At 35.5% G+C, this 19202-nt stretch overlaps 2 protein-coding genes across 7 annotated transcripts in view; one reads left to right on the top strand and one right to left on the bottom strand.

Moving 5' to 3' along the window:
* The window catches only part of LOC107690838 (exocyst complex component 4-like), a 126440-nt gene extending 114181 nt beyond the window's left edge, over positions 1 to 12259 (bottom strand). Inside the window, exons 1-5 of the mRNA XM_016489262.1 lie at positions 12156 to 12259; positions 9943 to 10132; positions 7820 to 8014; positions 2684 to 2868; positions 1124 to 1221 (exon numbers count right to left, since the gene is read on the bottom strand). Coding sequence (XP_016344748.1) covers positions 1124 to 1221; positions 2684 to 2868; positions 7820 to 8014; positions 9943 to 10132; positions 12156 to 12235 — 748 coding nt within the window. The 5' untranslated portion in view covers positions 12236 to 12259. The remainder of the gene's footprint in view (positions 1 to 1123; positions 1222 to 2683; positions 2869 to 7819; positions 8015 to 9942; positions 10133 to 12155) is intronic.
* Positions 12260 to 18341: 6082 nt separating this feature from the next.
* Positions 18342 to 19202, top strand: part of LOC107690666 (MICOS complex subunit Mic19-like) — a 69562-nt gene continuing 68701 nt past the window's right edge. For all 6 annotated transcript variants that reach the window (XM_016489088.1, XM_016489082.1, XM_016489077.1 and 3 more), the window contains exon 1: positions 18342 to 18574. In XM_016489088.1, coding sequence (XP_016344574.1) covers positions 18494 to 18574 — 81 coding nt within the window. In that variant the 5' untranslated portion in view covers positions 18342 to 18493. The remainder of the gene's footprint in view (positions 18575 to 19202) is intronic.

Raw genomic sequence — 19202 nt, 5'->3', positions numbered from 1 at the left:
ATATAATTTTTTATATTTTTTTACTAGTGGGTGCAGGACACTATAGTTCATTTATGTAAAGTGAGGATAGCAAAATAAAGTAAACTGTGACAAATCATACCCAAAAATTCTTCATACAGTGGACTACCAGTAAAATTGATACAAATTTGGGACCAAAAATTATTCAGATCGAGTCTGGGAAACAAACTGAAGTTCAGGTTTGCATGAAGCTGGGTAACAGCATGTCCAGGAGACTACAGGCTGTCATTAAGGCTAAGGGTCACCCGACAAAGTATTGATAGTTGTGTAAATACTGTCAAACTAACAGCTGTCTAATTTTTGGTTGATTGTAATCTATCTATCAAAGTTATCTGACATTATCAAGCTGAATTTGTTCTGATACAGTTTAACTCTGAGTTCTTGTCATATTGTATTACCATTTTCTAAACTATAGCGAATAAACTGTGATAATGTGAGAAATGTTGAAGGTGTCTGAATAAATTTTGGTTTGACTACCTATTTGATAAATGAAGTTAACCAACTAGCATTATACATACTCTTTTGGTTTCTGTACCCAATATTTAAAAAATTTATAAATGCAATAAAAATATTGGTATCGGTACTCGGTATCGGCAAGTACCAAAAATAAAAGTATCGGTATCGGGCGAGTACTGGAAAAAGTGGTATCGGTGCATCCCTAATTTAAATACATAGCATTGTAAATGTATTGTTTTTGCAAATGTATATGTATTCCACATTTAAATAAAAAATTTAATAAATTAAAACGTAGTATTTAAATTATATTTAAATGTATAAATATAATTATTTTATATTTAGAAATATTTAGTATTTACTTTAAATACTTTTGTAGCCAAAAGAGAAAATAGGCAGAAAATATGAGCAGAAATGCAACTTATCTATGTTGTGTACATTACATTTTTTTTATAGAATTTTATAGAATTGTAAATTTATTGTATTTGCAAATATATACTTATAGTACATTTAAATAAAATATTTGTATATATTTTTTCTATATATAATACATTTTAAATATAGCTAGTAGTTAAATTATTAAATTATATTTACATTTATAAATAGAATAATTTAGTCATTTCTATTGCTGTATACTTGTAGTGATTCTTACTGCTGGATGTTCCAGGGGTGCTGAACTGTGAGGGTTCTGTGAGCTTGCGTGGAGTGGACAAACCGACATCCAAAACAGATGTATCCTTTGAAGCAGACCTGAAAAAAACAAAAACAAAGTTACTGTTACTACAGTCTTCAAAATAGTAACCATTATTATAGTGACAGCAGCTATTGTTTAAACATTCATAAAAAGAGCAGCCATGAATGTTTTATGAAAATAACAGAGAAGCTTCCGCAAAAACCATTGCCATTAAAGTGGTCAGAACACGAAGAATCAAACAAGGCAGATTGCAAAACGCACGAGAGAGAGAGAGGAAATGAATAAAAATCCTGCCAGAAAATTGCAGTCGCGTCGTGACCCTGACTAATAAATCACTTCTCCTCATGAAAGCGTCGCGCTATAATTACATGGCCGTAAACAGAGCAGCGGAAGAGCGACAAACACGCACGCACAATTCCGAGATCAAAAACACTATTACAAACAACTCCACACTTCAGCCCTGCGGGGTCACCAACCTGCATTAGCTTAATGCGCTACACCGCTGCGCCTTGTCTAATCTATGAGAATTAGCATTGCAGAGGCATCGGCGGTGGCGGTTCGCACAGCACGCTGACGGAGGGGGTCAGCAATCCCCCGGCGACAGTGCGCGTGGGCGGCTGTCACCATCGAGAAAAGCAAAAACCTATTATCATTCCTCTCGTGCTCATCCACGAGGGTGCGAATGACTTATCTCTGTCTGTGCTGAAAGCCGGCATCAGAGCCACGGTGGCCAGGCCCCATACACAGGGACAGGAAGAGAACAGTCGTTAATCAGCTAATTACATGACTCTGGTGATAAGAATGCAACAGGGCCAGAGAGGCTTTGTTTACCAACAAGCTAATGATTTAAGACCCTGGTGAACAAAGCATTCAATAAAGAATTAACATTGCGATTTCCCTTCAAGATAGCGTAATCATCCCCGTCTTTAATTACGTGAAGCAGATCTATGCTGAGATCCAGAAAAAGACTTTAGTGAAGACAAGTAACACATTTTCTACGTGTCACCACTTTGACTAATTAAAGTTTATTCAGAATGTCAAACTAGCTGGGGTTCAAGCCAGCTTTGCCCCATATTCAGGCTTGGATTCTTAATTAGTCTGATCAGTTATTCTGTCTGGCATATTCCACATCCTTATTAATGATCAGACAGCAATGACTCATGGGATGTTTGGTTTAAGAAAGCACGTCTCTCTTTTTAAAAAGTACATACACTGTAATTAGATGAGCTGTGTGCCCTGCCACCATTAACCTGCGAAGGTAAATTAATCTAAAGCAGAGAAATGACTTTCCAGTTCTGAAGGTAACTGCTTTCAGTTTACCGCCACAACCTGAATCAAACGTTCTGAGAAAGATATTTTATATTATTCACGTTTTGTAATATTATTGACCTACTTTGGGTCCAAATACTAAGCCTACATATCTTTGATTTGAACTGATCTGAAAGCAAGCAATAGCTGCAGCTGCATGCACTTCTCAATCAAATAATATTTTATCAAAAGCATGCCATAGTAGCTCACCGGCCCTTGTCCTTGTCTTTTCCTCGGTGACCCACGCGGCTGGTTGATTTGATGTAGAGGTGTCGATGGAGCTCGTCAATTAGCACCAGGTGGATGTTGAGCTTCTTACTGTGGAGCTCCAGTCGCAAGTCGCCGAGACCCTCCACCTGTAGCAGGGGTCCTTCAAGAGAATCCACTGCTGAAACCTGCAAACACAACACCACAGCTGAAGTTTCCATCTGCCTGTGTCTACGTGCAAAAATGTTAGTTGAATGTCAAATTTAGTGACCCCAAAAATATTTGGAGACTTGAGTCTCACTTAAAAGTGTATTAATTTTATTGCATTAAATAAAAAAAAGATAAAAACTAAATAAAATAGTTAGCCATTTTTGCCCCGATGCAATTGTAGCAGATGTTTGAGGTCAGCCACCTTCAGCAGTTCATAATAAAGTTAATTTACAACCATAAAGAGTCTAAATATTTTTAAATGTTAATTCTGAACATAATAATTTATTGTTTTAATTTAGAACCAAACAAGCTCCTTTTTGTGAAATGTTATGCTTGAAAACAGTGCTTTTTATTAACTTTTTTTTTTAATCGGTAGAACTTGGTTTGATATTTTGTTATCTTATGCTGTGACTTCATACATTTCTAAATGTGGTGAAGTATCTGAATATTTATTAAGACCACTGTATGTTGGTTATAAAATATGGCTGTTCATCTATACTTCAGGTCCTTAGTATCTACTGTTTTGCATGTTCATTCGAAACTCAAATCCCAATGTAGCTTGTCCATTGCTAGTAGCTGAATAACTGAAGTGTTCCAGGTGTTCCAGGCGTATCCATTGATGTAAAACCACCTAGATTAGCTGCGCTCCAGGATCACATAATAGCACAGAACCCACCCACCCATCAAAAACCACAACGATAAAGCACAATAACAACTCTCGTCCAATCAAGGTATTAAAAGAGGGAGAATGCAGTGTGGTGGAGCGCAGTGGCGCTGAATATTTACTCTGCTGAATGCGTGTGGCTCTCCTGCAGAGAGCATAACGAAGTATGCGGCTGCTGGGTGAATGAAGTGTGAGACAGAGCTTATCAGTGAACACAAAGTGAGAAAATTATGCAAAAACCCAGAAAACTAAATGAATATATAAGCTTTCTCTTTCTGTCGCACACAGAGATTTACTAGATTTACTACTTTTTTTGTTCAAAAATCTCTAAATAATATGAAATAAGTAAAATTCCTAATAATAAATAAAATTCCTAAGAATTACTAAAATTCCTAAAAAAATTAAATCCCTAATAAATAATTAAATAAATAAAATAATGGTAAATTAAATCTCTAATAAATAAAATACCTAATAAAATTAATCATTAAATAAATAAATAAATCCCTAATAAATAATAAATTCCTAATAAATAAATACATATATACATGAATACACACACATTATATATATTCCACATCATAGAAAATGTTGTAAGCTGTGGATACAGAACGTAATTTTAAAAAGTATATTGCTTTTTTGCTCCGTTTTGTGTATCTGTTTTTCATCTCCTCCTCCCTCTCTCATACACATGTGCAAGGGGATTTTGAAGCAGAAAAATGAAGAACAAATGCAACTTAACATGGAGAACGAGTTCAGGTAGTCCCCTAAGGCTTAGCTTTAATGCTGTCCTGGATCTGCACCATATCAGCAGCTACTTGCCATGCTGCCGCATTTGCAAACCGAATCTGAAGCAGTTGTGTGGTTGATAAGTTCAATTTCCTCATTTCATTCACCTGACCTGGCTCACATATCCCAGAGCCTTGATCTTCTATGCAACCTTTCCCTTCTTCCTTCCATCCTTCTTTTAATCTCGTACACTCTCTCTCTCTTGCTCTTTTTTTATTGCATTAACTTGTATTTCTAGTCTTTACTTCTCTTTGCCTTTACCTCTCCTCTCCCTCAGCACTGAACTACCCTGCAGTGGCTACTGCTTGTTTTTATTTAGTGAATAAATCATAAAATGGCTCTGAATGAATGTGCTTTATTAGAGGGCAGCTAATGGCCTGTTAATAGTGCTCTGGAGGGCCATCACTGCATCGCTTTTGACAGACAGAGGAGGGGTCACACAAGTCAAGGAGTTGTTCATGCAAATGAGGGTTGTATGAGCCACAGCGTATACCTGCAGGATCAGCTGAGCATGTGTAAGTATGCATGTTTGCATGTCTTATTGCCAAACCTGGTTTAGTTGAGAAGACACTTCAATTTGCAACTGAGATACTTGTTTTTATAGATTTGAGAGGAGAGAGGAGAGAGGGAACAAGAGGCAAAGAGATAGAATAGGAAAGGATAGTAAAGGAGGATAAGAGAAAGAAGAATAGTTAAAGACAGGAAGAGGACAAGGAAACGAAAGGGAAGAAGGAGAGAAAAGGGAACAGTTTAGGACATGAGAGGAAGAGAAAGAGGAAAGGAGTAGAGAAGAGGAAAAAGAAAGTAACATGGAGCAAGAGGAACAGTTAAGGATATGAAAGGAATAGAAAGAGGAAAGGAGATGAAAGAAATATGGAGAGGGAGTGGAAAGGTTAAGTGCAGGAAAGAAGAGGAGGATGAGGAAAAATAAAAAAAGAAAATAGAGAGGAAGAGGAAAAGTAAAGGACAGAAAAGGGCAGCAAAGGACAGAAAAGGAAATGAAGAAGAAGGGTTAAAGAAAGAAAAAGGAGAACAAAAGAAAACATAAGAGAAAAAAGAAAAGGAAAGAAAAAGGGAGAGGAAGAAGAGGAGGAAAGGAAAATAAATGAGAGGAATGTGGAGATGAATGGTTATGGACAGCAAAAGAAAAAGGAAAGGAAAGGAAAAATGTAGAGGAAACAGAAAGTGTAGGAAAGCGCAGAACAGGACAGGAAAGGAAGAGGAAAAGAAAGAAAAGCATAAATGAAAGAAAAGCAGAGAGGAAAAGGAAAAAAAGAGGAAGATGGAAAATGGAGACTAGGAAAGGAAGACAGAGAAAGAGGAAGAAGGAAAGGAAAGGAAAGGAAAGGAAAGGAAAGGAAAGGAAAGGAAAGGAAAGGAAAGGAAAGGAAAGGAAAGGAAAGGAAAGGAAAGGAAAGGAAAGGAAAGGAAAGGAAAGGAAAGGAAAGGAAAGGAAAGAAAAGGAAAGGAAAGGAAAGGAAAGGAAAGGAAAGGAAAGGAAAGGAAAGGAAAGGAAAGGGCTTAAGCAAATCAAGAGCGGAAAGTGCCGATTCAACAGATGTGAGGTAATGAATGACAGCTCATCTGAAAAGCACACACTGCACTCTTAAAAATAAAGGTGCTTCAAAAGGTTCTTCAAGCGAAGCCATAGAAGAACCATTTTTGGTTCCACAAAGAACCATTCAGTCAAAGGTTCTTTAAAGAACCATCTCTTTCTTACCTTTTTGTAATCTGAAGAACCTTCTTTCGCCACAAAGAACCTTTTGTGAAACAGAAAGGTTCTTCAGGTGTTAAAGGTTCTTTATGGAACCTTTTAGACAAAAAGGTTCTTCTATGGCATCGTGAAGCACCTTTATTTTTAAGAGTGTGGGGAGGTTAACCAGACTGACAGGTACGAGAGTTACAAATGTGTACGTGTGCGTGTTCATGTAAGTATCAGACAAAAGTGAGGGAGTGTTTTCAGATGAGAGTTGCAAATTGAAACACCGTGTACAGCGTAATCTCTGTTGGCAATCCCAATACTTCTCGTCAGATTTAACACAGTCACACACACAGGAGGAGAACGCCACCTGAGGGACCTGAGAGAGCGGGAGGAAGGAAGCTTGTCATCTCTGAGCACAGCTGATTTCCCCTGTTGAGAGGGAGATGTGGGTGTACCCAAAGAAATAATGTGTTCAAATACCTGATGAAAAAGATCCTAAAAAAAACAAAAATTCAGCTCCTTCTTATTTTTGATGATGTTTTTAGACTCATGAGCTTTGGTTAATGCAGTGGGAAAGAATCACCTGACCAGAGTTGCATAATTGAATAAGTCACTGTTTAAGTTAGCACACATGCTCCTGACACACACCACGCAGGTGACACAGATAAAAAACTTCATGTCACTCTCCACCCTATTGTTCAATAGTTTGGGGTCTGTAAGGTTTTTTAATTCTTTTTTTGAAAAAAGATTCTTTTTGGAAATACTCTTTAAAAAAATTTTTAAATGTAAAATAAGTGCTTTCTATTTTAATATATTTAGAAATTTGATTTATTCCAGTTAGTTTATTCCAGGCAAAGCTGAATTTACAGCAGCCATTACTCATTACTCCAGTCTTCAGCGTCACATGATCCTGCAGAAATCATTCGAATATGCTGATTTGCTGCTCAAGAAACAATTCTAATTACTGTTGAAAACAGTTGTGAAAAATGTTGATTTTTTTTAATATTTGTTCATAGGTATGTAGGCATTTATTATGATTGCTTTGTTTTTTTCACTTAATTCTGTAACAATTTGATACTTGTATTGTGCCTTGAGATGCTTATGTGCTTTTCTTTATTTCAAAAAAATGTTTTTTTTTTTTTTAGGATTCTTTGATGAATATAAGGTTCAAAAGAACCTTTTCAAGGTCTTTTTTCAAAAGAAAAATGAAAAAAAAAATGTTTACAATGTAAAAGTCTTTACTGTCACTTAATGCATCGTTAGCTAAATAAAAGTATTATTTTATTCAAAAAAATGTCTTTAAAAAAAATCTTTCTGAACCTAAACTTTTAAACAATAGTGTAAATATTTACAATACCAGTCAAATTACAACTAAATTTACGTTTTCATAATCTAAAAGATCTTTACGTCTAAAGGATTATGCTTGACATTTCTTTAAAATATCATGTAATATTTGGAATTTTTGCTATATGTTAAATGCAAAAAATATATATTTGCAAAAGTATATGTTGTAAAAATGTTATATAGTATTTTAAAAGTTTTGCCCATGTATGGATTTCATTGCTTACAACAAAACCTATGTATTTATTTTTTAAACAAAGCATCCCAAGAAGCACACAATGAAATTGGTTGTAAGAATTTAATCAGTGTCCAAAGCTCAAATTAAAAAGCTATATTTAATTTAATATTTTTATGTATGAGAGGACAAGCAGGTTGCATGTACTTACCATGGAATGAATACAATTTCTCCTATCAACACATTCAAACACACACTCACCAGCATATCTGTGGCGTGCAGGTAGTGCTTGCTGGCCATGGATGCCTCCAACTTCTGAGGGACCTGTTTGATGTTCTCGATCTCGTCCAGCAAGCTGAGGACATGCTTGTGCTCGACACCCTCGATCCACAGCTTCCTCAGTTCATCTCGCTTACAGTGGAGGAGCATCTTACAGGACAACAGGTTCTCCTTGACCTGAGCAGAGAGCAGCCCACACACACCATGTCAGGAGAAGGTGAAAGTTCACACTTGATTAAACATGCATCAGCTTCACAGTTTTCCTTCCACAGCTCTGCTCGGTTCTTTGCATAATTATTTTCAAGTGTGTCAGCAGCAGGGGAGAAGATGATAAACAAACACTTTGCCGTAGATTAAAACCTGAGCTTAGTGGCTAATTTACAAGGATATTATTTCAGACATCGAAGACAATTACTAGTGATTCCTAATGATTCTTTTATGATGGCTCACCATGTTTTGCAACCGTTTTGAGTGGATGGGGGGGTAATAATTAGTTCATTTTTAATGTTCTTAAAAGAGCTTACAAAACACGCACAAATGTGAACAAATCCCAAAGATGGATAAACAAACAGCAAAATTAATGAACACTGTTGTGTTTCATAGGCTGCACTGGGTTTATGTCTTCCATTTTCTCACTTACGCTCACACACATGCAAATAGAGACACACAGGGAAACGTTTTTTTTTTTTTGAGTCCTTGACTCAAACACATCTTTCAAGAGTGCAATAAACAAACTCGTTCACCTGTGTCTTTAAATAATAATGAGTAAAGATGGTGATTTGGGGTCCCTGGGCACCTCTCATCAAATACTTCCGCAGCATGAAGACAGAAATGCTATTCTCTATGTTCTCTAAGGCAAGTTTGAGTGTGTGTGTGTGGGAATCCTGACACCTCCATTATTACAGAAGCCTGAGGGACGACCCATCAGACCGCATGGCTGAGAGCAACGTTTACACACAAAAACACCAAAAAAAGTAGCTGTTGGTTTGTTTTTAATTTCCCTTTTTGCGTCAAACTGCTACCGCATGTTGTTTTCCTCTAATTATCACTCATAAATCATTCCCTGGGTATTACAGCCAGTATTATATCAGGCTGCATGCAGCTTGTGTGTGTTTACGTATTGGTAGGTTATCACAGAACTATGTGGGCTACAAAGTAAAGCAGCAATTGCATTTCATCTCCACCAGCTGCTAACCAGAAAGAAAAAAAAAAGAATTCCTATGTGATGAAGTTATTTCAATCAGCCATAAACAAACAGACTGACAGCATGAAGATGTATTTCTATGCGATTCTATTAGTATTTTATTAAAGTACATTAAGTCATTGTGCATCTGCCTTAAATCAGGGTTTTTAACAATGTAACCTGAAGGTTCTCTGGGGGTCAGTGAAGAAGAAACAGATACATATTTGTAATCGATACTTTTATTCAGCAACATGTCAACATATTCTGTTACACCAAATACACAAAATAATGATCTTTAAAATAGCATCATATGACCCCTTTAAATTAAAAAGCATCAGTAAAGACATTTATAATGTTACCAAGGATTTCTATTTCAATTAAATTGTCTTTTGAACTTTTGAATTCTTTATTAAAGTAAAAAATGCATCACAGTAGCCACAAAAATATTGAGCAGCACAACTGTTTTCAAAATTGATAACAATAATAAAAGTTATATGATGCTATTTAATGTTCTTATTGTAATATATTATAAAATGTTACAAAGAAAACCTAGCTTTATTATACAGGGGAACCTGTTATGATTATGATTTTTTGGGGATTAAAGATTTAATTGTATGCTTTGCTCATGTGTCTTACCGTGTACGCCTAAAACATTTTTTATACTTTATATAGGCCCATACAATTTTTTTTTAATACAGTGAAAATAATATTTTAGAACTATTAAACTATTTCTCTTTTTTGTGAAATCTTGCTCCACTTTTATAGTCACTCTGAAGCCCAGCAAACCTGAATATAATATAATATAATATAATATAATATAATATAATATAATATAATAACCCTACCATACATACAAATCGGAAAGCTGCCCATATTTACACTTGTTTGGGTGTTGCCGAATGCAGATGAATGTGTTGCACACCTGTTTGATCTTGTTGCGAGAGCTGGTGATCCTCTCTGTGATGCTCTGGTAGGTTCGGATGGCTGTGGTGAGCTCTGTGTAGTGCTGAACGATCAACTCATCCACATCATGGTCACACTTCTCATAGGCCTCCTCCAGACGGCCCTTCTCTGTCTCTCGGTCCTGCACATCTTCACTGCTGGACAATGTCCTGACCAAAAGATAGCAAACATATGCTACATCAAACTGTACCAAACTGTTACATTTTATAAAAACACACTACTACTAATAATAATAATAATAATTTCATATACGGTATAATATTATATTATTACACCTTTGCCTGGTTCATCAGGGTAAATAAATAAAAAAAATTGTAAATGAATGAATTAATGAATAAATAAAGTAAGAGTTTATTTATTTAGTTAGTTATTTTTAAATAAATAAAAATATTTTCTTTGTTAATTTTGGGAATGAATGGATGAATAAATGGATAAATTAATCAATAAAAAGAAATTATAGTAAACAAACAATAATTATTTTAAGTAAGGACAATATATATATTTTTTGTATATAAAAATTGTATAACCAAGACAACATAGTTATACCTACTATAATCATGCAATATACCTACTATAATCATGCAATTCAATAATAAAAGACACATGCCCATGACATTTCTCTAGCATCTTGGCTTTGGCTTTCATGCTATTTCTGACACTGGAAAATCGTGATTGACTGCAGTACACTTAAATCTTCCAGAGCCAAGGCTGCACTCAATCTAAACTCATCCTGTCATCATTTTGTTGCAAACTTTCAGATAGATGTAGTTGGATTTTTGGCCATCACAACACAATTTCACAACAATCCATCATCAGACGCCCACCCACTCGAGGAGACCCGCTGGGGCCGGTGCCAATCCAACAATGTCCCAGACCGCAGACTGCCAGACATCACAGCTCAGCTCTCAAAGTCTGTCCTGACTCATTTCCAGTGGTGTGGCTTTAAAATCAGAGTAAAGGAAGGCAGCACAATCTCCCAAAAGAGCTCATTACATTCATTCCAGTCACTGGAGCTCAGAAAGATATAGAAAGAACAACTGAGAGACAGAATCCAGTAGGGAAAATTCCCTTCAAGCTTGCAGTGAAGCACAGATCATGTAGATATAGGTTCGGCCCATAGACTCACTCTTTTTTGACCTCACTTGATTGCCCATAGGACATCATAATGGAAACGGCTGATGGGTAAAAAGAAGATAAAAGAGCTGTGAAGCAGAATGATGGATTTCTGACAGCTTAGCAGCTCAGCTGTTCTCAATGGAAGAAAAAAGGTTTAATTTATGTAAAGACAAGGTTTGATGCTGTGCATGCAATATTTGGGCAAAAAGTCCATTACAACTCAACCACGCATTACCAAAATCATGAATATGTACTGTAACTATATCCATCAATAAGGCAGCAACTTTACCACACTATATTGGGTTCTGGCTGCCATCTATCATCCGTTGAGATGTTTTACACCGCGAGGGCCTCAAATAGCTCTCTTCGGATCCATCATATCTTGGCAACGGCATTTTATATGTACACAACTTCCAGTCTTAATGACAGCCTTTTCCCTGCCCTGGCCTAAAACAAAAACTGTGCAGACAAGAACTAATTTATGAATACATATTATTACGTAATATGCTACTAATTATATTACGTATAATATATTATAATACATTTTTCATATCATGCTGCATTTTCCACTGCAATCTATTAGAATTTCTATTGTTGTACTTTCATGTTATTGCACTTGCATGTTGTGATTGTGTTATTTAAGTTAAGTGTAGACATACAAGACAAATAATCAGACTGCGTTTATGATGTTCAAACAGTGCTGTTTAGGTAAACAGTTCCCTAGGTTCCCTCTGTTTTGAAACTCAGTCCTGTCAAAACATAAGCACTGTCCATTTTTAAACACGTTTTGAAGTATGCCTACAAACTCTGTGTCATCCAAAAGACCTCACAGCAAACTATAAACTTAAGTTGATGCAAAGGGAAGTTTCTTAAGATAGACTTGTCATACAATTCATAAGTGTAATAAAATATGAAAGAATGACAGGATGTATCGTTAGCAAACATGCTAAGCGGTTATCCATTCTGGTCTTTTTCCGTATAAATTCCGGGTGCAAAGATTTAACGCAGGTAACGTCAAGCTGGCCGGCACAGACATTGTAAAAATATCGTGCTCACCTTATTACAGATATAAGTAAACCGGAGGGGTCTTTGCTTTTGGAGACAGCGCTCCTGTATCTGCCTGTGTCAGCTGCCATCTTTCCGCTACTACGCTCAAACACCTCGTGACGGTCTTCAGCCAATGGGAAGCCGCCATCAGCAAAATCAGCTGATTGTAGAGAGATCATAGGGAAATGTAGTTTTTTACTGAAAATACCTACAATAGTCTTTCAGTCTTCTACAAGAAAATATGGGCATGTTATGAACAGTATGCAGTGAGGGACTGTAGTGATGGGAGGTCGCATGCGCACTCATTTCCCACGACTCGGTTCTTTCGAACATTTCGTATCAAAGAAGATAAAAGATTCAGTGATTTTTATGTCGTCACATGTTTCAATAACAGTATAAGAATCGCTTATTGTACAGTTTCCACCTAATAAACTATAAACTTGCAAGGTTGGTTTTTCACCCCATTGCTCATTTTGTCAGCAATTTGAAGAAATAATTACACACTTATTTTGTGTTTTGGATTGCCTGTTGTTTTGTTAAAGGTACTTTTTATTTATTTATTCATTTATTTATTTATTTGTTTGTTTATTTGTTTATTTATTTATTTATACATATTTTATTCATATTACTCGCAAAATTGTATACAATTGACATAAATGTACATTTAAAAATATATACCATCTTTTTTATTTTCAAGAAAGATGTTGGTATATATTTGAATTATTTAAGTAACTGAAAACTATTTTCTATAGTGTAATACTTTTAATTTAATGTATTGTAATCCTCTTAGAATATTCTGTTAATTGTCTTTTTGTAAATGTTGTCTTCTTTGTTGCAATAAAATATTAAACATGTTGCTGTTTTTCATTTTATTTTGCTGTTTATTATTTCTGTTTCAATAATAAACAGTCCCATTTGTCCATTTAAGTTTATGCAGCCATTATTCAACTCATTAAAAAATGCAATACATAAAATCTAATCAAATTTACATATCAGTCAACTCTAAAATTCCTTTACATATTTTACTGAAAATGTTTTTCCTTTTTTAAAAGTACTAAAAGTACTGTTCCAAAAGTAACTTAATGTACATTTAATCTTGAACAAATCATTCAGATCGTTTTTGTGAACTGGTTCAATCAAAAGATCCAACTCAAAAGAATGTGAAAGATTCTTTTACAAATCAGACATACAGTAGCTATGGGAGAAAGACGGAGTGAAAGGTGTAGGTTGTTAATTGCTTTCTGTTTCTAGGATATATTGCTCTAGACCTGCTCCCCTCTATCTCCTGACGATCTCTGCTGTTACAAACCACAGAGGAAAGGGCATTGATTGTGTGGGAAAGGGTCGATCTGGCAGTCTCCTCTTTGACTGATGTGTCCGTGAACAGCAGACATAACATAGAGGCCAATTTTGTGCCCCTTCAAAAAAGGAAACAATCACGGAGACTCTGAGGTTATTTTTCTTATAACTCCTGTGAGCCTATAGTCAGATCCAGAAGTTCTTATCAGCTTCCTCTGAGGCCCATAATTTCTGAGCAATCTACAGTCCTTTGCTGATGACACAGGACTGAGGTTATTTCTCATCACTTGAGCAGGATAAAAAGTTGTCATTATGATGACACCTGAGGGCATGTAGACAAAGACAGCCACCCACTAAAGGACAGAAGACCCACATGCCCACAGCTCCAATTTGACATGAGGACTTCAGGAACATCTTTTCTACAGTTGCCTGTTAAGCACTTTTGGGACAAAAAGAATGGTTACAATACCAGATTAAAAAAAAAGCTGCTAAGAAAGAAAGAAAGAAAGAAAGAAAGAAAGAAAGAAAGAAAATTATATAATAGCATATTATCACATCTTTGCCTGGTTCATCAGCGTAAATAAATAATGTGAATAAATGAATGAATGAATGAATGAAAAACTTATTAAATAATTAAACCAATTATGTATTCATTTATTTATTTAGGTAATTAGTTATTTTTAAATAAATAAAAAGGTTTTTGTGTTCATTTTGGGAATGAATAAATAAATAAATAAATAAATAAATAAACATTAATTATTTAAAAATAATAATATTAATATTTTATTTACCCCAAATGAGTAAGGACAATATTTTTTTTATTGTATATAAAAATTATATAACCAAGACAACATGCAATTCAATAATCAATTCAATAATAATAATACTTTTTCTTTTTTTTTTTGAAAGAAAGAACGTTTCATGAATGCCCATGACATTTTTCTAGCATCTTGGCTTTGGCTTTCTTGCTATTTCTGACACTGGAAAATCGTGATTGACTGCAGTACACTTAAATCTTCCAGAGCCAAGGCTGCACTCAATCTAAACTCATCCTGTCATCATTACCTTGCAAACTTTCAATACATAAGTAGTTGGATTTTTGGCCATCACAACACAATTTCACTACAATCCATCATCAGAAGCCCACCCACTCGAGGAGACCAGCTGGGACCGGTGCCAATCCAACAATGTCCCAGACCGCAGACTGCCAGACATCACATCTCAGCTCTCAAAGTCTGTCCTGACTCATTTCCGCAGCGGTGTGGCTTTAAATCAGAGTAAAGTAAGGCAGCACAATCTCCCAAAAGAGCTCATTACATTCAGTCCAGTCTCTGGAGCTCAGAAAGATATAGAAGAACGTCTGAGAGCCAGTATTCAGTAGGGAAAATCCCTTCAAGCTCGCAGTGAAGCACAGATCATGTAGATCTAGCTTCGGCCCATAGACTCGCTCTTTTTTGACCTCACTCGTTGCCCATAGGACATCATAATGGAAACGGCTGATGGGTAAAAAGGAGATAAAAGAGCCATGAAGCAGAATGACGGATTTCTGACAGCTTATCAGCTCAGCTGTGCTCAATGGAAGAAAATAGGTTTCATCTATGTAAAGTCAAGGTTTGATGCTGTGAATGTACTATTTGGGCAAAAAGTTCATTACAACTCACCCAGGCATTACCAAAAGTAAAGTACTAACTATAACCCTCAATTAGGCAGTTTTTTTTCCACACTATACTGGGTTCTGGCTGCCATCTACCATCACCAAATTAGCCTCAAAATAGTCACATCTTCCACAAGGTCACAAAAGCCTATATGTACAAGAACATCCTGTCATCATGCCAGCTTCCCTGCCTTCTCAATGGCCACAAAAAAATAATTTGAAATAAAATAAAATAAAATCAATTCAATATATTATTTATCATACAGTTAACATCACATACTATATATAGATATACTACATTTTCCACTGCACTCTATACGATTTTCTATCGTTATACTTTCATATTATTGCACTTGCATATTGTGATTGTGTTGTTTAAGTGTTGACAACCAAGACAAATAATCAGACTGCGTTTATGATGTTCAAACAGTGCTGTTTAGGTAAACAGTTCCCTAGGTTCCCTCTGTTTTGAAACTCAGTCCTGTCAAAACATAAGCACTGTCCATTTTTAAACACGTTTTGAAGTATGCCTACAAACTCTGTGTCATCCAAAAGACCTCACAGCAAACTATAAACTTAAGTTGATGCAAAGGGAAGTTTCTTAAGATAGACTTGTCATACAATTCATAAGTGTAATAAAATATGAAAGAATGACAGGATGTATCGTTAGCAAACATGCTAAGCGGTTATCCATTCTGGTCTTTTTCCGTATAAATTCCGGGTGCAAAGATTTAACGCAGGTAACGTCAAGCTGGCCGGCACAGACATTGTAAAAATATCGTGCTCACCTTATTACAGATATAAGTAAACCGGAGGGGTCTTTGCTTTTGGAGACAGCGCTCCTGTATCTGCCTGTGTCAGCTGCCATCTTTCCGCTACTACGCTCAAACACCTCGTGACGGTCTTCAGCCAATGGGAAGCCGCCATCAGCAAAATCAGCTGATTGTAGAGAGATCATAGGGAAATGTAGTTTTTTACTGAAAATACCTACAATAGTCTTTCAGTCTTCTACAAGAAAATATGGGCATGTTATGAACAGTATGCAGTGAGGGACTGTAGTGATGGGAGGTCGCATGCGCACTCATTTCCCACGACTCGGTTCTTTCGAACATTTCGTATCAAAGAAGATAAAAGATTCAGTGATTTTTATGTCGTCACATGTTTCAATAACAGTATAAGAATCGCTTATTGTACAGTTTCCACCTAATAAACTATAAACTTGCAAGGTTGGTTTTTCACCCCATTGCTCATTTTGTCAGCAATTTGAAGAAATAATTACACACTTATTTTGTGTTTTGGATTGCCTGTTGTTTTGTTAAAGGTACTTTTTATTTATTTATTCATTTATTTATTTATTTGTTTGTTTATTTGTTTATTTATTTATTTATACATATTTTATTCATATTACTCGCAAAATTGTATACAATTGACATAAATGTACATTTAAAAATATATACCATCTTTTTTATTTTCAAGAAAGATGTTGGTATATATTTGAATTATTTAAGTAACTGAAAACTATTTTCTATAGTGTAATACTTTTAATTTAATGTATTGTAATCCTCTTAGAATATTCTGTTAATTGTCTTTTTGTAAATGTTGTCTTCTTTGTTGCAATAAAATATTAAACATGTTGCTGTTTTTCATTTTATTTTGCTGTTTATTATTTCTGTTTCAATAATAAACAGTCCCATTTGTCCATTTAAGTTTATGCAGCCATTATTCAACTCATTAAAAAATGCAATACATAAAATCTAATCAAATTTACATATCAGTCAACTCTAAAATTCCTTTACATATTTTACTGAAAATGTTTTTCCTTTTTTAAAAGTACTAAAAGTACTGTTCCAAAAGTAACTTAATGTACATTTAATCTTGAACAAATCATTCAGATCGTTTTTGTGAACTGGTTCAATCAAAAGATCCGACTCAAAGGAATGTGAAAAATTATTTTACACACTAGACATACAGGAAGGGAGAAAGACAGATTGAAAAGTGTAGGTTGTTAATTGCTTTCTGTTTCTAGGATATATTGCTCTAGACCTGCTCCCCTCTATCTCCTGACGATCTCTGCTGTTACAAACCACAGAGGAAAGGGCATTGATTGTGTGGGAAAGGGTCGATCTGGCAGTCTCCTCTTTGACTGATGTGTCCGTGAACAGCAGACATAACATAGAGGCCAATTTTGTGCCCCTTCAAAAAAGGAAACAATCACGGAGACTCTGAGGTTATTTTTCTTATAACTCCTGTGAGCCTATAGTCAGATCCAGAAGTTCTTATCAGCTTCCTCTGAGGCCCATAATTTCTGAGCAATCTACAGTCCTTTGCTGATGACACAGGACTGAGGTTATTTCTCATCACTTGAGCAGGATAAAAAGTTGTCATTATGATGACACCTGAGGGCATGTAGACAAAGACAGCCACCCACTAAAGGACAGAAGACCCACATGCCCACAGCTCCAATTTGACATGAGGACTTCAGGAACATCTTTTCTACAGTTGCCTGTTAAGCACTTTTGGGACAAAAAGAATGGTTACAATACCAGATTAAAAAAAAAGCTGCTAAGAAAGAAAGAAAGAAAGAAAGAAAGAAAGAAAGAAAGAAAATTACTTGCAATACAGTATATATATATATATATAGAGAGAGAGAGAGAGAGAGAGAGAGAGAGAGAGAGAGATTAAAACTATTTTTATAGCAATTTTTTTTTAGCAAATAATGGTATTTAATGATTAATAATGTATGTGTGTGTGTATATAGGCTACATATACTTATTTATGTGCACACACACACACACACACACACACACACACATATATATGCTGTTTGGATTGTGTTTGTGTTTAACAATGATAATGTTTGTTGTTTATTTAAGGAGGTTTAATAAAGGTTAAAATCACGAGGAGTGTTTTTCTTTACTAGAATTTAAAAATGAAAAAATGAAATCTTGCAAAAAATATTAAATAGGAGAATATTAAAGTAGAAGACAAATAAAGTACATTATTTACGACTTAGATTCTTTAAAGCCTAAAAAAAGCACAGACCTGTTGTAAGTCATTGAAAAATATCAGCAAATTCGATAAAATAGATATTAATTTCGTATATTGTCCTTTTAATATGCATAAATAAACTAATAAATAAATATTATTTGAAATGCATATTTTCCCTCTATTTCTGTTGTCCAATAGAGACGCTAAGCACTTGCGCTCAACCAATGAGAATAGTATTTCTTCGCCTGTGCCAAGTGGGAGGGGCTAAAGGCGGAAGCGCTGTGTGTTTCTGAAAGGGAACGTGTGGCCCTGGCCGAGAGAGCTGTCAACTCGTTGGAGTTCATAACTACTGATCAAATTTACATGAAGTAGCTGGTTAAACACCAGCGGGCTTGTTTGTCCAGGAATGGGAGCTAACAACAGCACGCGTCGCCTGTCTTTTGAGTCGGACGAGAATGAGAATATAACGATAGTGAAGGGCATAAGGGTGAGTGACACACACGTCTGTCACATCACGCATACTGACGCATGGCTTTGATTCACCTCTGCTGTGATTTGAATGCATGCGCAGGATCGTGGTGAAGGCCTCTAATAGTCTTTAAATAACTTATCTAACTGGATAAACATTCTGTTCCTTTACTGGACGCTTACTTCAGCTGCCCTGGAAAACCAAATTAAGGTGCAATACAATCCTATTTGTGTCTCTTTAGCAGAGACACCTGTTACAGTTCAAGCATCACAATGCCAACCATGACAGCACTGTGTTCACGCCCCCCCATGACTGTCGTTAAACAGTGTCACCCTTCACACAGCTGTTTATGTTGGTTAATACTAGTACTATATTTACGTTTGATTTGTTTTGAGTGCTGATTTTTAAAGATGCAACTTATTCACACTTGTTTTGTATAGGTGATTTTCAGGGTTACACATAGTTAATGTTTAAAAGTGTTGCATTTCAAGCATAATCATAATAAAATGTGTATACTACCATGGCATGTATGTACCAAATGAATTAATATTTATGTGTAGAGTCATTACTTTATATGTTACATTTTTAATTTACTTCCAGTAAATGCAGCCTTGGTGATGAGCATAAGATAAAAAAAAAACATTTA

This window comes from Sinocyclocheilus anshuiensis, unplaced genomic scaffold (assembly GCF_001515605.1).
Source record: "Sinocyclocheilus anshuiensis isolate Anshui unplaced genomic scaffold, SAMN03320099.WGS_v1.1 scaffold641, whole genome shotgun sequence".
NCBI classification, from domain to species: domain Eukaryota; kingdom Metazoa; phylum Chordata; class Actinopteri; order Cypriniformes; family Cyprinidae; genus Sinocyclocheilus; species Sinocyclocheilus anshuiensis.
The sequence above is the reverse complement of the archived record's forward strand: the minus strand, read 5'-3'. Positions and strand labels throughout refer to the sequence as shown.